This window comes from Bos indicus, chromosome 10 (genome assembly GCF_029378745.1).
Source record: "Bos indicus isolate NIAB-ARS_2022 breed Sahiwal x Tharparkar chromosome 10, NIAB-ARS_B.indTharparkar_mat_pri_1.0, whole genome shotgun sequence".
Classification (NCBI taxonomy): domain Eukaryota; kingdom Metazoa; phylum Chordata; class Mammalia; order Artiodactyla; family Bovidae; genus Bos; species Bos indicus.
In genome coordinates this window covers 100822773-100846164 of record NC_091769.1, presented here as the reverse complement: position 1 = coordinate 100846164, position 23392 = coordinate 100822773, and the positions used below count along the sequence as shown (strand labels likewise).

At 52.5% G+C, this 23392-nt stretch overlaps 1 protein-coding gene across 14 annotated transcripts in view; it reads left to right on the top strand.

Annotated features, from left to right (window-relative positions):
• The window catches only part of FOXN3 (forkhead box N3), a 452985-nt gene that overhangs the window by 177741 nt on the left and 251852 nt on the right, over nt 1–23392 (top strand). For 13 of the 14 annotated variants that reach the window (XM_070796763.1, XM_070796769.1, XM_070796757.1 and 10 more), the window contains one exon: nt 14276–14832. In XM_070796763.1, the coding sequence (XP_070652864.1) occupies nt 14290–14832 (543 nt within the window). In that variant the 5' untranslated portion in view covers nt 14276–14289. Of the gene's footprint in view, nt 1–9749; nt 10025–14275; nt 14833–23392 lie in introns of those variants that run through there. The other variant, XM_070796766.1, reaches the window with a different exon arrangement.

Here is a 23392-nt window from a genome sequence, read left to right as displayed (position 1 = left end):
GTAACCACATTTGGTCTCGTAGAAGCATGAGTTGTTATAGACCATCCATCTGGAAACAGAGTAAATTCTTAATTCAAGAGCATTTTCCCTCGCCTTTGAACCTATGTAAGAGTTTGTGGAAAATGTTTGATACCCAAAACCAATAAATTGAAAGCTTTCCCCCAGCCAGACAACAGACCCCATTACGCAGGGTATAATATTTGTTATGCTTAGCAATTCTTTTATTTTCTGGGAGCACCAGGCTTTTCAGAAAGGGATCATTTTGTCCCTTCTGATTGAAAAGATCACAAAATGCTTCAATTTGGTGAAAAGCTTTGCCAACGTATCTATTTTCCCCCAAACTCTTACATTATGAAATGTTTGCAAATGGTTTCACACATACAGTGTGTAAGAATGTGCAAGTGATTCAGAAAAGGTAAAGCTTTGCTTAAAATGACTGGAAAATGCAGAAAGAAGGGAACAAAGGGAACGGGTGAGTGTGGCCTGTGTAATTTAACAGCATTTCTCCAATACCTCTGGACTCTTTTTCGGCAGCTTCCAAGTTTCCACAACTCGGTCCTAACAACATCCTAACGAAATTCTCCGGAAAACGCTGTTGCGTATTTCAGTGCTCTCACTCAATACGTATTGCCTGAGTGGCTTCCATGTGTCAGACGCTGGAGTAAGTGCTTGAGTACGCTGCTGAATAAAATAGGCACAAATCTGGCTGTCCTGGCGCTTATTATCTCGTGCGGGTAGGCAGTCTGGTGGGGAAGTTTCCTGTCTTGTTTGGGTATCTCCTTAGGAAACATTCATACATACATTTTCATTCAGCTCATCAGATGGCCCTCTGAAACAGTTATAGAGTCATGTCCCTCTGACGCCCCTACTGACATTGGTATGCCTATTCTTTTTAAGTCTGTGCCAATCTGATAGATGAAATGAGTTCTCAGAATTGCTTGAATTGGCATTTCTGTGATTTTTTTTTTTTAACTGAAGTTGTGTATCTTTGCATGGGTATATTTCCATTTATGTTTCTCTTTTTGTGAATTTGTCCCTTTTCTCATCAGGGTGCTAATTTTTTCCTTGAGCTGTAAAGAGTTATAGATTTAAAATATTAACCTTTTTTCCTATGTATGACAAATGGTTGTGTTTTTTTATCTTTTTGTCTTTGAACTTGATTCATGACCTCTGGTCCTACATGCAAAGTTTGAATTGTTTTGTACTCAAATGTGTCAATATTTTCCTTTTGATTTATTTGCTTAACAAAACTAGCTGTAGGTGCCGGGCGCTCACTGTTGCATGTGTCTTATGAACACCCACCCATTGGATCTTCGTCACAACCCTGCGAAGTGGTCTTGTGTGTGTCCTCCACTGCCCCTGCCCCAGCGCCCTCCCCCCACACACTATTCTAAGATGAGGAAAGCGGGTGGAGAAAAAGAAGTACTGTGCGGTGGTTAAGGTTACAGCCGGTACGTGGTGAGTGAGGTAAAGCGTCGTCCCCGGCCACTAAGCCTCGTCAGCCGTAGTCCAGGTGTCAGGCTCTGCTCGTGTTTGTGGTCGCTGCAGAAATGCTCACTGAATCCTCCCCAGCTTTTTCCCCCCAATATGTACTGATTCAACTGCACAGGGTCTTAGCTGTGGCACGTGGACTCTCAACTGAGGTTTATGGGATCTAGTTCCCGGACCGGGGATCGCACTTGTGCCCGCTGCGTCAGGAGCGTGGAGTCTTCGCACTGCACCAGCAGGAAAATCCCTAGACTGCCCCACCCTTGAGGGCAAGCACCACATCTTTTGCTTCTCCCAGTGTCCTCCATACAGTACTGGGCACAGTGTAGCTAGTTGCTTATGAATAAATACTTTCTGACTGAATGTTGACGACATCTGGATTCTGGATCATCAGAGCACACTTTTGTTCCTGCTTGCAGAGGAGCTGACAGCTTCAGTGTTTTCCTGTTGCCCCTCGCTGGTGACTTCGTGCGCTCGGCTCTGGCACCTGCGCTGATGGAATGTCCCTGTCCGAGTTCAGCAGTAGTTCCCCTTACTCCACAGCCTCCCGGCTCTCCTCAGATAAGCCTCCTGACTCTCATCTCTACCGGAGAAAATCTAATGAGCCTTTTTCTAGGCTCCACTCTTCAGCATCTGTCATATAAACACCAAGAACACACAAGAGGAAAACCCCAAGAGGGGATGACCAGGAAGCCCAGAGAACGCTTGCTCAAGCCTTTGACACTCACCCAGAGATGGAAAGTCTTCCAGCTGTGGTCCTGGGTATCTCTTCCTTCTGCACAGGAGGGAAGGAAGTGAGGAACTATTAGACTGTTGCGGATGGCATTCTTACATGCTAACTCAAAGAGACTAGTTAACCCGTGATTAAGGAGCTATCTCTGACCGTAATCTCTCCTTCTCCTATCATATTCAGTCATTTGATGGATTCACTTGGTTCTTCCTTTGAAGCCTCTCCTGCATTCATTTTTTTCCAGACTCCCTGACAGTTCTCTAATTTAGTGGTTTCTAAAGTGTGGTCCTTGGACCAGCAGCAGCATGTGGGAGCTTGTGAGAGATGTGAATTCTCAGGCCCCAGCTCAGATATACTGAATCTGAAACTCTGGGGCTGTGGGCCAGCATGCTGAGTTTCAGTTCAGTTCAGTCGCTCAGTCGTGTCGGACTCTTTGCAACCCCATGAATTGCAGCACACCAGGCCTCCCTGTCCATCACCAACTTCCGGAGTTCACCCAAACTCAGGTCCATCGACTCAGTGATGTCATCCAGCCATCTCATCCTCTGTCGTCCCCTTCTCCTCCTGCCCCCAGTCCTTTCCAGCATCAGAGTCTTTTCCAGTGAGTCAACTCTTCCCATGAGGTGGCCAAAGTACTGGAGTTTCAGCTTTAGCATCATTCCTTCCAAAGAACACCCAGGACTGATCTCCTTTAGGATGGACTGGTTGGATCTCCTTGCAGTCCAAGGGACTCTCAAGAGTCTTCTCCAACACCACAGTTCAAAGGCATCAATTCTTCAGTGCTCAGCCTTTTTCACAGTCCAACTCTCACATCCGTACATGACCACAGGAAAAACCATAGCCTTGACTAGACGGACCTTTGTTGGCAAAGTCATGTCTCTGCTTTTGAATATGCTGTCTAGGTTGGTCATAACTTTCCTTCCAAGGAGTAAGCGTCTTTTAATTTCATGGCTGCAGTCACCATCTGCAGTGATTTTGGAGCCCCCCAAAATCAAGTCTGACACTGTTTCCACTGTTTCCCCATCTATTTCCCATGAAGTGATGGGACCAGATGCCATGATCTTCATTTTCTGAATGTTGAGCTTTAAGCCAACTTTTTCACTCTCCTCTTTCACTTTCATCAAGAGGCTTTTTAGTTCCTCTTCACTTTCTGTCATAAGGGTGGTGTTATCTGCATATCTGAGGTTATTGATATTTCTCCCAGCAATCTTGATTCCAGCTTGTGCTTCATCCAGCCCAGCATTTCTCATGATGTACTCTGCATAGAAGTTAAATAAGCAGGGTGACAATATACAGCCTTGACGTACTCCTTTCCCGATTTGGAACCAGTCTGTTGTTCCATGTCCAGTTCTAACTGCTGCTTCCTGACCTGCATACAGGTTTCTCAAGAGGCAGGTCAGGTGGTCTGGTATTCCCATCTCTTTCAGAATTTTCCACAGTTTATTGTGATCCACGCAGTCAAAGGCTTTGGCATAGCCAGTAAAGCAGAAATAGATGTTTTTCTGGAACTCTCTTGCTTTTTCAATGATCCAGTGGATGTTGGCAATTTGATCTCTGGTTCCTCTGCCTTTTCTGAAACCAGCTTGAATATCTGGAAGTTCACGGTTCATGTATTGCTGAAGCCTGGCTTGGAGAATTTTGAGCATTACTTTACTAGTGTGTGAGATGAGTGCAATTGTGTGGTAGTTTGAGCATTCTTTGGCATTGCCTTTCTTCAGGATTGGAATGAAAACTGACCTTTTCTAGTCCTGTGGCCACTGCTGAGTTTTCCAAATTTGCTGGGATATTGAGTGCAGCACTTTCAGCATCATCTTTCAGGATTTGAAATAGCTCAACTGGAATTCCATCACCTCCACTCATGGCCCTATAAGTAATTTTGTTGCACATTCAGGTTTGAGAACCACGGGTCTAATGGGACCCCTCTTTATCATTCAGTTCAGTTCAGTCACTCAGTCATGTCTGACTGTTTGCAACTCCGTGAATTGTAGCATGCCAGGCCTCCCTGTCCATCACCAACTCCTGGAGTTCATTCAAACTCACATCCATTGAGTTGGTGATACCATCCAGCCATCTCATCCTCGGTCGTCCCCTTTTCCTCCTGACCCCAATCCCTCCCAGCATCAGAGTCTTTTTCAGTGAGTCAACTATTCGAGCGAGGTGGCCAAAGTATTGGAGTTTCAGCTTTAGCATCTCCTTCCAAAGAACACCCAGGGCTGATCTCCTTTAGAATGGACTGGTTGGATCTCCTTGCAGTCCAAGGGACTCTCAAGAGTCTTCTCCAACACCACAGTTCAAAAACATCAATTCTTCGGTGCTCAGCTTTCTTCACAGTCCAACTCTCACATCCATACATGACCACTGGAAAAACCATAGCCTTGACTAGACGGACCTTTGTTGGCAAAGTCATGTCTCTGCTTTTGAATATGCTATCTAGGTTGGTCATAACTTTCCTTCCAAGGAGTAAGCGTCTTTTAATTTCATGGCTGCAATCACCATCTGCAGTGATTTTCATTAAAACATTGTAAATGTGTTAGGTGTTTATTGTAGAAAAACGGGAAAATACAGACAAGTAGGAAGGAAGCCCAAAACAAAAATTACCCCATAACTCTTAACACTCAGAGGAAACTACTGTTTTAATTTCTTAACATTTTTTTTCTTATTAAGAAACAGTAAAAAAGATAATCTTTATTCTGTCCCGTATGGATTGTGCTCAGTCAGTCAGTCGTGTCCAACTCCGCGTGACCCTATGGATTGTAGCCCGCCAAGCGCCTCTGACCATAGGATTCTACAGGCAAGAAGGAGTGGGTTGCTATGCCCTCTTCCAAGGGATATTCCTGACCCAGGGATTGAACCGGAATCTCTTCTCTTACATCTCGTGCAGGTAGGTTCTTTACCACTAGCAGCATCTGGGAAGTCTTTTGTATGGATTACTGTGGACTTCCCTGAAGCTCAGATGGTAAAGAATGTCTGCAGTGCGCAAAACCTGGGTGCGATCCCTGGATTGGGAAGATCCCCTGGAGAAGGGAATGGCAACCTACTCCAGTATTCTTGCCTGGAGAATCCCACGGACAGAAGAGCCTGGCGCGCTACACTCCAGAGGGTCAGAGACAGTTGGACACGACTGAGCCACTAACACGACTACTCTGTGCTTTTGGTCTTCCATTTCTCTCTTTCCTTTCCCCAGTCCGATCTTGGATCCATGATCCCTATTCTTCTTGTTTAAAATCGAAGGATATTTGACCTGTAACACGTGTGGATCTAAGGTGTGCAACGTACTCATTTGGTCCGTTTATACTGAAGCATGATCACCATTACAGTGTTAGCTAATCCCTCTATTGTGTCACATAATGATCATTTGTTCTAGTGCTGGGAATAATTAAGATCTAGTCACTTAGCGGGTCTAATGCTTATAATACAGCTCTGTTGTCTGTAATCATCGTGCCCTGTATGAGGGCTCTAGGGCTTATTCACCTACTGGAGGCAAGCTGTTCTTTTTAACGCATATTCCTGACAGAGCAACTTCTGGATTCAAAGATACTCAGTGAGTTCTTGCCCTCTGATTTCGGCACATAAATGGCTCGCCTTTGCATTCAAGGAGTTTTGTGATGGGATGTTTCCGTGCTTACCCACTAATATGCCTGTTCTGTAAGGGACAGACGTTGTATCCCTGGCACTTAACTATGCCACACACTCAGTGGGCACTCAGTGTGTTTGTTCAGGGAATGAATGCATATTCTGATACCGTCGAGTCACCGGTGAGGAATGTACGTGTGCCTTTCATTTCTCCTGGCTTTAAAAGCAGTTTGTGCTGCAGTGCTTTCTCAAAATGCACACGGCTGTGTCTGTCCCAGGAGATTCCGACCCACTGGTGTGGCTCCCCAGGCATTCCTACCTGAGAAGCTCAGGTCTAGAACGTCCCTTCCCCATTTCTGCGAGTCAAACAGGGGCCTGTGTTTATTAGTCTCCTTCCACAGCCCGACTCCCCTCCCCTCCGGCGTCCTGCCGTCCAGGTGGTTCTACCAAACTCTCTGCCTCCGCTGTTAGCAGGGGATGGGGCGAAGGGCAGAATGACACCAATCAGGCCAAGCCAGTCAGATTCTTGCCCTGGGAATCTGAACGGTGTGGTGGAAGGCGGACGCGGTCGAAGGCAGTGGGTGCTGGCACTCAGGTCCTTTGCCCTTGGTGCTGGCAGCTGTGTGTGATCCTAGGTGAACCGAGGAGGCCGGCCTTCAGGGAGGAGAGGGGATCAGACATATAGAGCGAAGCAGGGAAGACAGTAAGGTCTCAGAGGGAAGGAGCCGGAGGGAACCGTCCAAGGACGCTCTGGTTTCCCGCAGCCAGCTTTGCGGCCCGAGCTGACTCAGCCTCCCACTCGGGTTCCCTTTTCCCTGGTCAGTTTGAAGCATCTTGTTGAGAAGACCCTCTTTCCAGACCTGCCTCAGATTGCTCCTCATACTTGAATGTCCCTCAGGGGACATTTCCTCGGGGATTCCCAGGTGGCGCTAGTGGTAAAGAGCCCACCTGCCAATGTAGGAGACATGGGAGACGCGGGTTTGATCCCTGGGCCAGGAAGACCCCCCTGGAGGCGGACATGGCCACCCAGTCCAGGATTCCTGCCTGGAGAGTCCCTCGACAGAGGGGCCTGGGGGGCTACAGTCCACGGGGTCTCAGAGAGTTGGCTATGATTGAGTGACGCAGCACGCACGCAGGTCTTCTCACAAGCAGCCCGCTCCCACCGCATTTATTCCGTTTTTCCGGCCTCAGGCGGGATCACGGGGCTTTACATAAGTAATCAGGTTGGCTGAATAACCCAGGATGGGGGAGGGACCTCACTGGTCCAGGGCAGAGGACCTTGCTGGAGAAGAAGGCACAGAGCACCAAGGGGGTGGGGGGCGTTCCTCTCCGCAGAGGAGGAACCTGGGTCCCACGAGGACTGGGGCCTGCCTGGGCTGGCAGCCCGTCCTCCTGCTCCCGGATCCTAGTGCACTTAGCCAGGTGGGGCCGTGGGAGGGTCCCATCTCCCCAGTCCAGGACCAGGTGGTGCCCAAAGGGAGTTCCAGCGCGCACAGAGGATTCTGTTTGTAAAACAGTGCTTTAAACAGTTCCATCTGTCTCTCTCAGACTTCTCAGGCTCAAGAGTGTTTCCCAAAAGTTCACAAAGGGAACGAGAATGAGGTGGTTCCTAAGGAAATCTGGCTCCTGACCCCTTTCGTCCGGGAGCAGGTCCCAGAACCAGGGGTCTCTGGGGTGACGAGATGGGGAGACCCCTTTCCGCCTCTCGCCAGCTTTCAGCAAAGGTCTGGGTGCCCCCTTCAGACAGACGGGCCACCTGGCACACCCGCCCCTCCCTCTGCAGGCGTCACACCTTCTCACGCCTCTCTCACCGGCAAGTGGAGAGAGAGATGAGGAAACAAGTTGGAGGATGGAAGAAACCAGAAGCCGCCAAGGGAAAGAGGCGAGCTGGGGGAAGGCAGCCCTCCCGGGCTCCACCCCCTGCTCAGGGCTGCTCCTGGCCCAGAGCTCGCTGCGACTCTTAAGTTTTGGTTCTCGTCGGATGGCTGGTTCAGACACGGCCCTTGTGCAATAGCCACGTGCTCACGGCCTTTCCTTCTGAGCGCTGAGCAGGAAGGGAGGGCGTGGGCTGGGAACGCCTGCCGCCCCTGCTTCCCGCAGAGACGCCCGGCCCCAGTGCGAGTGCAGTGGGGACTGGTGTGGAATGGGGGCACCCAGCACGGTTATTCCTTCCTCTCCAAGCCAGCACGGGAGTCGGTGACTGACAGGGAGGCCTGGCGGGCTGCCGTCCACGGGGTCGCAGAGAGTCGGGCACGACTGAGTGACCGGACTGAGCAGAAGCCAGCCCCGGTCTGGACCAGGGACTCACCAGCCCCGACTAACAGGCGGATTGAGGTTCGCGGACCAGACGGAGCTCCTGTCCTGTTTGTGTCGCCACCTCTGACCTTTAGAATCTCGCGCTCAGGACTTGGGATACACCTAGTTTGCCCCTCTTGCCACATGCCTTTTGCTTAGTGACTTAGGGTAGACCAAGCGCTCGGTAATCAAAGGGGTGGGGCCGTGTGACCTCCGCTGCCCCGCGCCTTCAGGGCTGAATCACCTCCCAGGTGGGTGGGATTTGCCTTCCCACGGCTAAGCAGTAAGGCCTGCTGGTGAGTGTCCTGCTGAAAACTTAGCACCCACCATCTTGTAACTTTGAGAAGGGGAATGACTATTCAGATGGATCGGAGTTTCCTTAGTCTTTGGAAATTAAAACGTTTCAGCAACCCGTGGGATTTCTCTCCCCCACCCCCCCCCACCCCCGCCCCTTTGGCTAAGTTACAAGGTACTGCAAGCTGGGGGGCCTTCTCACTGGTTTTTCTGCAGTTTTCCAAGCGCTCAAAAGGGCCTGGCCTCTGGTTCAGGTAGCGGGGGAGAGGTGGCCGCAGCGACTGTTGTTTCCTTCTGTAGAGGAATCTACTGATTTGGTTTCAGGGGGTGGGAGGGGGCGGTGGGAGGCAGGGTGCAGCCCTATTTTTATTTATGTCACCACTAGGGTGACCTGTGGGACTCCCCTTTCAGTCCCTCCAAAGGCAGCTGCTTGGTGCGGCTGCAGCAGGCGGGTGGTCCGCCTTCGGAGGCGCCTGAAGACTCGGAGTGGCGGCCCTGCCATTTGCCGGTGCGGCTCTCGAGCGCTCTAAACGTGGAGGACCGGAGCCCTGTTTTCGCTGGAGGCTCAGAAGGCAGCCAGGGAGTTGGGCACAACGCGCCGGAGGCCCCAAGGTTTGGCCCTCAGGACGGGCCTCCGGCTCTGTAACCTGGAATGGCCACCCTCCCTCCCCGGGCAGCCGGACGCCGGCGGGCAGCCCCCAGGGGCAGCCCCCTGGGCGGGAGGCGGCGGTGCCTTTGTGCCCTTCCTCTCGGGGGCACGGGGCGGCCGCTGGAGGAGGGCCGGGGCGGCCCCGGGAGTCCCGCCAGGGCGCCGGAGTTGGGGAGCAGTGGAATCTCGTCTCCCCCTCGCAAGCCTCACCCGCATCGTAATTCTTTTTATTTTTACTTTCAAGCCATGTAAGGCGCGCGGATGGGGTAGGAGCGTTCCGGCGACACGTTGCCAGAGGCGCAGCGCCCGCCCGCCCGCGTGGCCAGAGCGCAGGGAAGGGACAGGCCGCGCGCCCCGCCAGCCCCGCCGCCCACGGTCGCGGCTGCTCGGGGTCGCAGAGCCCGCCGCGCCGGCCGCCTCCACCCCGCGGGCCCGCGGGCAGCCCGTGCGCGCGGCCCGGGCTCCGTGCGCGCCGGGGCAGCGCCGGGGGTGCGGGGGCCCGGCCGACCGTGCGCCCGGGGACCCGGCAGGGGCCGCCCCGGCGGGTCCGCGCCCGGCGCCTCCGGCCGCCGGCGGCCCGGCCCACGTTTTCCGTCTCTCCCGCTCCCTCCGCCCCTGCGCGCGGCCCTCCCCTCCGCTCCCCCCGCCTCCCGCCTGGTCATGTGTCGCCTTTTTTTGTTTGCAGTGGAAACAATTTCTCGCCGCGGCGGAGGCGAGCGGGAGGCGGGACGGGGCGGGGAGAGCGGCGGGCCGGCGGGAGGACGCGCGGCGCGCCCGGCGGAGGCCGCAGGTCCCATGCCGCGCCGCGACCCCCGCGCCCCTGCCGCCCGCGCCCGCGGCCGCCCCCCGCCGCCCGCCGCCCTGCGCTCGCAGCGCCGCGCCCGCGCGCCCTCGGCCGGGCTCCCGAGCCATGCCCGCCGCGCGCCCGCCAAAGTTTGTGGGCTCCCGCTGAAGGGCCGCGGCGTCCCCGCACCCCCGCGCCCCGCTCCGGCCAGGTGAGTCCGCGCCCGCGCGGGGTCGGGTCGGCTCGGGGCGCGCGCGTGCGCTCCGCTCGGGGGGCCGTCCCGGAGGTGGCCGACCCGGGGGCTGCGCAGTCCCCGGGGGTGAGGGCCCCGGGGTTAGGGGGGCCTGGCCCGGCGGGGGACACGGGAGCCCTGGAGCCCCGGGGAAGTTGCCCAGTGCGAAGAGGCTCCTGGCCCCGACGTGCGGGCTGTTTTCCCCGGTGCCCCGACTTCCCAAACGAAGGGACGGACTTGGGGGTGTCGGCGGGACCCCCGGCGACCCGGGCTGGGGCTGGGGGTGCTGATCAAGGGGAGACCCCAGAAGAGAGACGGGCTCCTAACAAAGCTTCCCCCCCGCCCCGGCCCCCAGACTGTGCAAGCTTGGCACCGGCAGAGTCTCCCGAGGCCCGAGTCCTGGTCACCCCGGCCCCTCTCTGAAGCCCCCCTTGGGCCCCGGAGGAGTTGGGGGGCGGCAGGCTTCCCCCGATGTGTTTCTCGGGCCCGGGGCGGCTGATAAAAGGCTGGTGCCGTCTGACCGGCAGTGAAGGCATGCGGGCTCGGGAGGGCCGGGCCGGCGGGGCAAGGAGCGGTTTCCCCGTCGCCCGGCAACGCCGCTGATGGACGCGGGCCGCCGCCAATCGCCGCGCCTGCAGGTCCCCTGGAAATGTTTTTGACATGGACCGTCGGCGAGGGAGCAGAGCGCGTGTGCGCGTGCGCGGAGCGGGGTACCGCCCCCCCCCCCCAACACCCCAAACTCGCCACTGCCCTGCTCCGTTTGTGGGGAGGGGGGACGGGGGTGATTTCTCAACTTTTTAAAGTTCGCATTGACCATCTGTTCGGAGCTGGGCCACTCATGCTTTGTCAGTTATTTGCAGCCCTCTGGCAGTGGGCAAGGAATGAGCTTTTCTGCTGCATTTTCTCCATGAAAAAAAGGAAAAAATAAAAAAGGATAACGAAACCCAGTAAGTCACAAACAAGCAGGAAGGTGTGTGTGTGCGGAACGTAGCCAATAGCTAACCGAAAAGTTGTAAGGAGGTCAGTGGTAGACATCTGCGGATCCGGCGAGCAGCCTTACTGGCAGCCGATGGAAAATGTTTGCTGAACTGCAGACACATGATCTGGATTCTTTCCCCCACCCCGGCTTCTAAAGAATAGTAGGAAAAAAAAGATTTGGCGAATTATGTCGTTAGAGATCATAATGGAAAACTCCTCAGTGTGGTTTCTGGAAACGGTAGCGGTCAGCAGCTCTTGATGCGGTCGCTGTAAAATGTGGATTTATGGTGGTGCACTTAACAGCTGGCCGGCATCGGGGGCACCAGAACACAAAGCCTGCGAGCGATCCAGGGGTGCTGAGCCCCTGAACCCTCTCTTCTGGGCAGCGCCGCTTTCCTAAGAAAACCGTATTGCTGGCAGTGTTTGTTTAAAACAAAAGAAAACATGGAGAATAGCATGTTAGTTCGTTTGGGAAGCTACTGACAAGTAAGCAAATTAAAAAGAAAGAGCAGCATGTTGTCATAGCAACAGTGCAATTAAATTACTTTACTGTCAGCCATGATATAATTTTCCTGTTTGGTAGCTCAGGAGACGTAAAACTTTTTTCCTGTGGAGCTAAAGTTGACTTCAGCGGCTGGGTCGGGTTTTTTTTTTGTTTTTTTTTTTTCGCTTTTGTACTCGACTGTGTGGATATTCCCTGTTATCAGAAAATTAGGTTATTTGATGAGGGGAGTCCTGTGAAAACTTTGAGAGGACAAGCCTAGCCTTGATTTGTTTACAAAGACGGTAAAAGCAGTATCAAGCTGGTCTCTGTCTTACCTCCAAATTGAAAACACTAGATTATTCTTTAATAGGTATCCTGTATTACTCAGAGTAGCCTCCCTATTTGATGAAAAACATATTCCCTGTGGCTGAACCCGAGGTATCTGAACTACCTGCTTCCATGGGACTTTGGTGCCTGGGAAAATTCTTTCTCTTCTAACAGTTGGACGTTTCAGGGCAGCTCCCCAGCCCCGCCCAGGCCTTCTGTCTGCAGGCTGTCTGTCCACCTTGGCCTCCCCTCAGCCTGCGTCTCCCAGGGGTGGGGGTGTGGGGGCTGTGGGGTGGGGGTGGCGCCACCAGCTCTCAGGTGCCTTTGGGTATCCAGTGCCCCAGTGCCCCACATATGTTTCCTAGAGCTTCCCCAGCTAAAGTGGCAGTTATTTTAGGTGTGGTGTCAGTGAACTTTTGGAGCCATGGAATGATCCCATCTTTGCTTTTGCTGTGTTCATTTTTTTCTTTTTCTGTTTTTCTAAATAGCCTGCATGATGTTACTCGGGGGTGGCCGTGCTCAGTCGTGTCTGACTCTTTCGAGACCCCGTGGACTGTAGCCCACCAGGCTCCTCTGTCCATGGGGTTCTCCAGGCAGGAATACTGGAGTGGGTTGCCATGCCCTCCTCCAGGGGACTGAACCCAGGTCTCCCACATTGCGGGTGGATTCTTTACTGTCTGAGCCGCCAGGGAAGCCCAGGGCTGGGGTGGAGGATAAAACACGCCCTTCCTACGCCCAGCATGCTGTGGGAGAGCGGGAGACCTCTCTCCTGATCTTCCTGCTCTTTCTGTCTCTCGTTATGGGAGAGCGGGAGACCTCTCTCCTGATCTTCCTGCTCTTTCTGTCGCTCATTACGTGCTCGAGGGATGCACGTGCTTTGTAGCTGCTGGGGTCACCTGAGTGTGGACCTGTCTCCCCCTATTGTCTTTCCTCCTCAGATATTTTACCCCCTGTGCTAGGCTGTTGATAAAAGTGGGGGAGAAGCAGAATAGAATTCCTTAGCAGTTTTTGTTGGATATGCCTTCTTTCTTGAAGCTCCTGGCTGCTCTCCTGACTTTTTGCACTGATTTTAATTTCAGCTGATGGCTCCTTGTTCACATTCCTCTTTATTTGCGTGGTGTCTGACAGCGCTCACTTTTTTGTTCAGAGTGTAGTGTCCCAACGAAATTAACTGTGCTTCCTCCTTCACTTTGAATCCACAGAATAATTTGGCATCACTGTTTAGACTTGCCAAATGTTATTAAAGTTGCAGTTTTAGGTCATGATAAAACACTGCTAAAGTGGTTCTCCGGAGAAGGCAATGGCACCCCACTCCAGTCCTCTTGCCTGGAAAATCCCATGGATGGAGGAGCCTGGTGGGCTGCAGTCCATGGGGTCGCTAAGAGTCGGACACGACTGAGCGACTTCACTTTCACTTTTCACTTTCATGCACTGGAGAAGGAAATGGCAACCCACTCCAGTGTTCTTGCCTGGAGAATCCCAGGGACGGGGGAGCCTGGTGGGCTGCCGTCTATGGGGTCGCACAGAGTCGGACACGACTGAAGCGACTGAGCAGCAGCAGCAAAGTGGTTCTCACCATAGCCAGTTTTAATGCCCAGGCAGTTGTGATGGTCTTCGCACGGAACAGCTGAACTTAACCTGAAACAGCGGGTCTTTTTTCTTTTTTTCTTGAGAAAGGTAACTAGTAAGACCCGTCACCCGAAGTGACCTGGGTTGTGGCCGCACTTATTTTGTGGTGTTTATTGTGAGGCTCGAAAGAATCTTGTACATTTTCATGTGAAGCAGGTAAATAGAGGCAAGCAGGAAATGACTGATTTTCCTAGGGTCACGGTGAGAGGCTTCATGGATCCGGAAGACGACCTTGTGGAACCCACCCCCCCTTTTTTAATTATTGCAGTACAGTTGATTTACAGTGTTGCGTTAGTTTCTGGTGTACAGCGAAGTGCTTTTATACGTAACATGTATTGGTTTTAACATTCCTTTCCGTTACGGTTCATCACAGGATATGGCATACTGTTCCCCTGTGCTGTTACACAGGCGGGTTGTTTATTTTTTTGGCCCTGCCGCAGAGCTTGAGGGATCTTAGTTTCCTGACCAGGGATGGAACCTGTAGCTTCTGCAGTGGACGCGCTGAGCGCTCCCGCCGGACAGCCTTGCAGTTCGTCCGCTAGGTGTGGTAGGCTCCCAGTCCCCTCCTGGCGTCCCGCTCTTCTCTTCTGTGAGGCAGGAGCCCCTGAAGGGCGCTGCGAACGCTCCCGGTCTTGCCCTTGCGGGCCGTCGGGGCCCCGTGCGTGGGCCCGGCGGCTCCTGCTGCTCCTGGCGGGCCGGCGAGGGGGCGTCTCTGAGGGGCAGGGAGCCCACCGAGCCGGCGGGGCGGGAGGCCGCGGCTGCCTCGCTGCCGTCGGGGTCCCCCCTCATCTTCTCTGTGTCGTGTGTTTCAGGAGCCTTCACGTAGATGGGTCCAGTCATGCCTCCCAGCAAGAAGCCGGAAAGCTCAGGAATTAGCGTCTCCAGCGGGCTGAGTCAGTGTTACCGGGGCAGCGGTTTCTCCAAGGCCCTCCAGGAAGACGATGACCTCGACTTCCCCCTGCCCGACATCCGACTAGAGGAGGGGGCCATGGAAGATGAGGAGCTGACCAACCTGAACTGGCTGCACGAGAGCAAGAACCTGCTGAAGAGCTTCGGGGACTCGGTCCTGCGCAGCGTCAGCCCGGTCCAGGACCCGGACGACGACCCGCCGCCGTCGCCCGCCCACTCCGACGTGCCCTACGACGCCAGGCAGAACCCCAACTGCAAGCCCCCCTACTCCTTCAGCTGCCTCATATTCATGGCCATCGAGGACTCGCCCACCAAGCGCCTGCCCGTCAAGGATATCTACAACTGGATCTTGGAACACTTTCCGTATTTTGCAAACGCACCTACTGGGTGGAAAAACTCAGTGAGACACAATTTGTCCTTGAATAAATGTTTTAAGAAAGTGGACAAAGAGAGGAGTCAGGTAAGCCTCGGGGGCTGGAGCTCAGGTTTTTCTTTTGGAAGTGAAATGTGTCTCCATGAAGAGAAAATGTTCAGGAATGTGAATTTGTTGTATGGAAGTGCTCCTTGCGTAAATAGAGAACGCGGTCTCATTGCATGCGTTCAGGCGCTTGTCAAGAACTTCCTTTTCCTGCGTTTGGTGTTTCTAAAGCTGGCTTGAGGGCTTCCCACTGGGGAGCGGGGTTACAGAACAGTGGTTTGCAGGCCTGATGGGTTCTCAGTATGGTCATCCTTCAGCGTGGGTGGGTCCCTTTGGTTTTCAAGACCAAACAAAGGTCTGTATTCTGAGAGCAGCCATGAGCCATGAGGAGTGTAAATATACATATGTAGGAAAATTGCCACCAAGGGCTAGAGAAATGTGGCATTTGTATTCTTTCTGAATATTAACTCAGAGAAAGGCTGTCGGTCTAGGGTTCTGGAATAAATAGACAGTGGTGGACATTGTACAGATGACTTGAACATCTTTATATACTGCAGGAACAAAGACCCCAAGTGCCCAGGTGACTCTCTTGAAATTCTGGGCTCTGTAAAGTGTTTGGCAACTTTGAAATTCCCTCTCAGGGTGGAAAGGGGTCTGAGGGTAAGGTTCTCATTCAAGACTGGCTTTTTAAAAGGTAGAATTTTTGCTTTAAAGCCTTTAAAGCTTGACCCTTGTGGTTTGCTAAAGGAAGTTTTAATAATTTGCTTTATCTTTCTTGTATGGAATATGATAGGTAGAGTAGAAAGAAGGTGGGCTTGTTAGAAAAATGGTAACCTAGCTTGAAGTCGTGAAAAGTAACATGTGTGCGTGCTAAGTCGCTTCAGTTGTATCTGACTCACTGTGACCCCATGGACTGTAGCCACGAGGCTTCTCTGACATGGGATTCTCCAGGCAAGAACACTGGGTTGCCATGCCCTCCTCCAGGGAATCGTCCAGACCCAGGGATAGAACCTGCATCTCTCGCATTGGCAGGCGAGTTCTTTACCAGTAGCGCCACTTGGAAGCCTGGAAAGTAACGTGGCCACGGCTAAAATAACCTGGCAGAAAACCCCTCTCTGCCAGGTTTTCGTGTTGCCGTGTCCCCAGCTCTGGTCTCTGCGTCAGCGGTGCTGCAGTGTGCAGCGGGCAGTCTGCGTTCCTTTCTGTTTTACTATTTATTTGGCTGCACCAGGTCTCAGGGATCCTGAGTGGGATCGAACCCAGGCCCGCACCTGGAGAGCTCGGAGTCTTAGCCACCGGACTATCAGAGAAGTCCCTGCTTTCCATTCTTTTTGAAATTCAGGTTCAGGCCCAGGACCACTCTTGTGTGGCTCAGCAGCTGTGCAGGCTTGGGGCCTTTCATTTCTTCTGTCTCCGGGAACAGATTCATGCTTCCAGTAGGATCTTGAACCTGAGAAGATTCCACTTGCCCAAGTCTGTAGCTGGCTGGGCTGAAGCCCCGTTTATCCTTGCTGCCGCTGGGCGTGTTTGCCGGCAGGTGCTGTTCACCCAGAGTTTGTGCTGAGGACGGGGTGGGGAGGGGTGCAGGGCCTGAGGAGGGTGTTGCCCAGGAGGAGGAAGGTGTGGACGCCGAGGAGCTTTGCTGCTGACCCGGGAGCAGGTGGCCCCCCGGTCAGAGTGCAGGAGTGAGCACGCCTGAGCGTGCCAGCCCTGCCTCCCCAGGTCCGAGTTTCCTGTAACTGTAGCCGTCATGGGTACTGCTGCCGTCCCTAGGAGTCTGTCACGCTCTCCTCCCGTCCTTATCCCAGGAGGGTCATCGGGAGACTGACCTCCGGACTCGACTCTGCAGAGTTTTTTCCCATCATTCCTTGAACTTAGAGAAAACTCGCTGTTTCCCTGTAAAGAACTAAGCCCATAACCTTAAAAGCTACCATACAGGTGGGTCCTCTGGAAAGGGAAGGTCTGGGTGAGCAATTCCACATCCCAGGTGGCGCTAGTGGTAAGGAACCCGCCTGCCAATGCAGGAGACATAAGAGACTCAGGTGTGATCCCTGGGTGGGGAAGACCCCCTGGAGGAGGGCATGGCAACCCCCTCCAGTATTCTCCACGGAGAATCCCATGGACAGAGGAGGCTGGCGGGCTATGGTCCTTGGGGTTGCAAAGAGTTGAACATGACTGAAGTGACTGAGCACGCAGCACGGAGAATTAGTTGCAGGGTTAGAAGGCGGAGAAGACAGAGCTGTCAGGCCCGCCAGGGTTGCACGTCCCTGCTGCCGCGACGACCAGGGCTTTTAGCTTGGTGTGAAACGATTCTGCGAGTTACTGCACGCCTGGGTCGGTGTGTTTGCTGTCATGCTGGGGCACATGAGAGTAATTTAGCAAACGCACACTCTGAAATGTTCAACGAGACCAGCTCCACGGCGAGCGGAGACACTCAGGAGTTATCGTTCATCAGCCTGGGGCGTGACAAGTGGGTGTCCGATAGCTCCCCCCGGCACCCCACCTGCCACCCCAACGCTGCTCTGGGAATCTGGTTTGCCCACGGTCTGTCATGGCACACGCAGCGCCTGTTGAAAGGGAATGGTTTCGAGGGCTTGGAGGCAGTTAATTCTGTGGAATGCAGAGTCGTGGCTGCCCAGCCGTTCGGACCTGTACTGACGTCCTTCTGATGAGATGCCAGTCGGTTCTGTGGCCGGGAGTTTGTTCTCGGCGTTGCTGATGCTGCGAGGACAGAGTAAGGGTGTGAGCTTCCCGCTTCTCTGCGCTTCCCTCTGGCTCCCTGGGGGCCAGCTGGAGGCTGCCTGGTGAGGAGCAGGCTCCTGGGTGCCCTCAGGCACCAGTCCCAGCCCGTTCACTTGGGGCTCTCTGCCGCGGCCAGTGAGTCAGGGAAAAGCGTGTGCCCGCATTCTGCCCAGTGAAAGCCCTTGGACTCGCAGGTAAGCTTGTTCTTCCCTGGGGGGTTTTCCCTGGGGGGTTTTCCCTGGCTGTGGCTCCCGCACTGAGGTTTCACTGCAGCTCAGTGGTCACGTGCGTGCCTGAATGCTGGTGAGAAGGATGCTGGGGTTGGGGGCGTGGCGGTGTGGAAGCCTTGTGTTTGTGTGCACAGGGTTAGCCATCCCACTCTGTTGTCTTGTTAAAAGTGCAGGATCACACTTAGGCCGAGATGCACAAGCGTGAGCATGCAGAATCTGGTGTGATCCTTGTCTCTGGGGGCTGGGGACACGTGCCCTGCCGCGCAGCTGCTCAAATGGGGCTGGAGAGGGGCCACCCTGAACCACACCAGAGTCACCTGTGGCTCTTACACACCCACCACTTCTCCTGATTCAGCAGAAGAGACTCTGATTCAGCAGGTTTAAGGTGGGCTGGGGAACACCGAGATTCTTCATAAGCTTCATATTTCTGATTTCAGCCGGATTTGGGAATCCTTGACTCAGATGCCCTTTCGGGTTCTTTCCAATGCAGAGATTTCATCAAGAACATATTCTCATGAATGAGTAAGTTAGGTGTGAATAGTATTTTTTTCCCCTGTTTTATTTCTAACAGGACTTTGAAAGATAGAAGTTTTGTTTTTTTTTTTCTTCCCCTCCCCAGTCATGGAAAACTTCAGACATGTACAGCACAGGCGAGAGTGTAGTGACTCTATCGCCTTCACCACCATTGGCCACGGATTCAGCAGTTAACAGTGCTGGCCTGCCTTCCTTCCTTCATTTTTGTTTTTCTGCTCTTAAGTAATTTGAAGCAAATCCCATCCCTCGCGTCACTTTATCCCGACCTGTTTTAGTGTGTGTAGGAGTCGTTTCGGTAACCACAATGCCAGTGTCACCTCTAACAAAACGAACAGTTCTTTGGTCTCACAAGATGCCAGCTCTGTTGTTCAGATATTCTTGATGGTTTACAAAATGTTTGTTTGAATCAGGATCCAGACGTCGTTTAAGCGCTGCACTGGGCTCTGTTGCTTCAACCTGTTTAACCTGTTGTCACCCGCGGCAGATGCCCAGCCCCTTCCTTGTCAAATTGACCCGTCTGCATAGCACGTCTGCTTCGTTGGGGCTTCATTAAGCTTGTTCCTCTGTCCTCTTGTACGGATACTCTGTGAAATGGAAGTACGTGCTAAAAGGCTAGATCCCGTTCTGGCTTGTTTGGCCCCCGGGGAGTACTTTACAGCCGCGTCTCGTGCCTTCTCACGTCAGGAAGGCTGGTTGACCCACGCCTGGGGGCGCTGAGCTTGAACTGTGGGTTCATGTAGGGTTGGCTGCTCGCTCCTCTGCAGAGTCCCCTTCAGCCTTTCATCTCACGGTCTCATCTGTGGGTAACCTTTGCCCAGATCAGTCAGGATAGAGGTCCAGAGTCTGGGATTCCGTTTTGAATTTCCTAACTACAGATCTCAGTTGGAACCATAAGATTGGTGTGTACTAACCTCTCTGAGTATTTGTAAATGAGACGTAGAGCACAGGTTTTTATTTTTTATAAACTGGATTATAGTGGCTCAGGTGTGCATGTTGCTATTTCTCTGCTTTTTCTTGACTTTCCAGTTTAACAAAACATACTGTTGTCATAAGAGGGTACAGTGTACAGTGTACAGAAGCATATTTATTATATTCAGAGCTTTAAGTACAGTCTTAGCTTATAAATATAAGCAGCTTGTCTTGGTTGAAAGAGGCCTGGATTGGAAGCCAAGATACCTGGTTCGAGTTTTGATGCTGGAAGTACATGGCTGCTTGGACCTCAGTTTCCTCAGCTATAGAAGCAGAAGTTTATTGTTACTTGGGGCTTCTTAACCTGGGGTCTTTGAATGTCAGAGGCTTTGCAGACAACTCGAAATTGCTGATAACATGTCATGTGACTATGCATTTTCCTAGAAGATTTCAAGATTTTGTTCGATCACTTTTTTGGTTCTCAGTGGGACTCCTGACCCTGGAAAAGGGAAGAACCACGCGTGTTTTGTAATAACAGTAATGGACTTAGAGAACACTTTATTTGTACTTTCCCAATATCTTATTTCTTCCTCACTACAACCCTATGAGGTAGGCCCTAATTTCATTCTTAAAATAGATGATGATTAAGCTCAGAGTGGTTAAGGGACTTGCTAGAGGTCACACAGCTACTAAGCAGCAGAACAGGAATTCACCCTGATTCCCTCCAGTTCTGAAGGACATGCGCTGACCTTAAGCCCAGTGCTTGACCACGCTTCCTCAGGATAGAGGCTGATTGTTGATCTCGGGGTGCTTCCTCAAAGTATGCTATGAACATCAGTTATAGAGGAATTAAGATAACTCAAATACACCCGGAATTTACTCTGGGGGTACAGGGTAGAGGAAGATAAGTATAGAGAATGTTTTTGGCTTTGAAACGAGGCCAATCTTTAAGCAGCTGGAAAGGCGTCGAGTTTGCACAAAGCGTGCGGTGCGCGGCTCCCCCAGGCCCCCTGCCTCCCAGGGCCCCTCCACAGGGGGCTGGGCCAAGTCCAAAGCCCCTTATCCCTGTGTTTATGCAAATCCCCCTCCAGTTCCCAGCTCCCTTGATGTTTGCTTTTCCATCCTGCTGGATGAAATTTCTTTTCCAGAAGCAATTTTGAAAACGTAGCCCCTCTGACGTGGCAGAGCGCCCCTCGTACAGCAGCACCTCTGTATCACAGTTGCTCTTAATCCTTCCCTTCGGGGGTGCAGCCGCAGAATCAGAGCATTTCCTTTTCCCATGACAGTGCCACCACACCTGTGATGGTCATTTTAGGAAGAAGAAAGGCCCTAACTATTACTGTTATTATTTTGTTGGCGGGGAGGTTGGTGGTCAATGATGGTTTTTGATAAACTCTGCAGTTCGGCCTTGTTGAGTCAATTACTTCACATCGGGGTAGTGTTGCGTGGTGGGACATGCAAATATCAGATGAGGTGTCAAAGGTTCTTCTGCGGTCGCCGGGGCAGGTGATGGGCCTGTTTGTCTCTGAGCGGGGCTGCCCTGCGCGGAGCAGGAACACGGCCTCTTTCTCCTGTGCCCACCGCCCGGCAGGCCGCTTTCCATCGTCTGTGCTGTAGGCTGTGTTGCTTTGGAAGGTTGAGATGTTACCGGGGTCTCTGGGGGGCCTGAAATAAACATCCTGCCATGTCACAGTCTCTGGAACAGAAAGCACTTCATACCAGCATCCTCAGGGAGGTCAAGAAATCTGTGTCCTGCCTTCGGCCACGCTGCGCTATCCGTCCTGCCCATCTGGTCCTCCCAGACCCCGCTGCTCCCCCTGATTCTTCCAGGCAGAGGTGCCTTGGCTGGGGGGCATTTCTGCTGTCTTCCTTTTGCCAGCTCTTCACTCCTCATTCGTTCATTCAGCAGACTTTGAAAGCACCTGTTGTGTTCAGAACCAGCTGTGCTTCCTGTGCCAAGTGCTAGCAGGGCGCAAGGTTGAGCGTGGGTGGCCCAGCCTGGAAGGCCTTCTCGGCCCCGCAGCCCACCTGCGCGGCTTCCTCCTCGCTCACGGAGCTCCCTGGCAGCAGCTGTCCTTCCTGTGCGCGCTCCGCCTTTCCTTGGTCTGTGTCCTGTCTCTCTTCTGGCCCGTCCATTCCAAGAGGCCCCTGCTTCTCTAGTGCCCACAGTGATTCCCCTGCTACTGACCTTGATGAGGGTCTATACAGGAGTTCTGGAAAGCTTGGTTCTTCTGAATCTGAGGACCCCATTAACGTATCTGTCCAGTATTGGAATGCAGGAGACCCTGGTTCGATCCCTGGGTCGGGAAGATCCGCTGGCATAGGGATAGGCTACCCACTGCAGTATTCTGGCCTGGAGAATTCCATGGACTGTGTAGTCCACGGGGTGGCAAAGAGTCAGACAGGACTGAGGGCCTTTCACTTTCAGTATTGTTTTGCATTCTTTTAGGTAGGGCTTGGTGGTACCCAGCTACGTGTGTGAGATACTTCTTCACTGAGGGGCTACCTGGATATGCAGCCACCAAGAGACTGTTCTCAGAACCTCCCCTGTTGAGCTGAAGAGGCTCTGGGAGTCCCCTCTGAAATCACGTTAGCTGCGGGGTAATTCTCTGCACTAAACACTATAGGAATCTGGCACACCAGTCTCCTCTTTGAAAGTCGTGTGTTTTGCTTTTAGTAACGGGTTGTTGGGATTAATTCATTCCCCCTCACAGAGCCCTTGAACGTCTTAACACTCTTACGCTTTAACAATACGGTGACAGGTTTTACACTTTTTAGAAAATCTTCTCTTCTTCTCAATGGACATTTTTTGTGGTTGAAACAGATGATGATGAATATATATATATATATGCACATATACATTTAAAGGCTGATATAATGTTCATTTTGATGATTCTGTGTTTATAGGCTGCTCTTTTGTTTGTGGAGTTCAGATGTGTGGCCCCTTAAAGTGTTTAATTCTTGTTCTCCATCCCTGTTGCTGGTAACTTGCTTGTTTCTCCTCTCAATGAATATGTCCAGCCACCCTGTAAGGATGTTTCCTTCTTCCTTTTCATCCTGCCGTCTTTCCTTTCTTCCTTCCTTCCTTCATTTCCTTTCTTCCCCCCCTCCTCTGTTCTTAGCTACAGCGCACTGGCTGGCTTGTCTCCAGTTGTGATGCGTGGCCTTGGGCTTCGTGGCTCCACGGCGTGTGGGATCTTAGTTCCCCGGCCAGTAATCGAACCCACGTCCCCTTCTTTGGGAAAGTAGATTCTTAACCACTAGGCCAGGGAGGTTCCCAGCCAAGTAAGAATTATCCCCTGGCTACATTTGCTTTAACACTGGCTTAAAGGGGCTTCCCTGGTGGCTCAGACAGTAAAGAATCTGCCTGCAGTGCATGAGACCCAGGTTCAGTCCCTGGGCTGGGAACATCCCCTGGAGAAGGGGATGGCAACCCACTGCAGTATTCTTGCCTGGAGAATGAGAATCCCCGTGGTCAGAGGAAACTCGTGGGCTGCAGCCATGGGGTCACACAGCGTTAGACACAACTGAGTGATCAGTACTTGCACTTTCTGGCTTCACAGTGTTCAGACAGTTGAAATTCACTCCTGTCGCCCCTATGGAATGCCTCTGCCTTCGTAGAGCATCAGTGTTTCACTGCCTGTAATTTCAGGGACTTTTTACTTATTGGTTTATTAAACTGAGATTTGCTTCTTGCCTTTTGGAAGTTTACATTCCACTGAAATAGGAGACATTATCCAAATACAGATTTAAAAGCTTATAAACCATCGCAGGTATGAGAAGAGTGCCAGCTTGGTAAGTGAGGTCAGTCAGGGAGACTTCGCTTCCCCAGAGAGGGGCACTTGGAGCTGAGGTAAAAAGTAGTAATGGGCAGGTTTTGAATAGGCCTTCTGCGGGGCGGGACACTTGAATAAATAGTTTACAAAGCATGAATGGACATGAGACCTCCAAGGATAGATTAGTTAGGTCGAGGTTTGACTGTTTCTATTAAAAGATGCTTGCTCCTTGGAAGAAAAGCTATGACCAACCTAGACAGCATATTATAAAGCAGAGACATAACTTTGCCAACAAAGGTCCGTCTAGTCAAAGCTTGGTTTTTCCAGTAGTCATATATGGATGTGAGAGTTGGACTGTGAAGAAAGCTGAGAAGAATTGATGCTTTTGAACTGCGGTGTTGGAGAAGACTC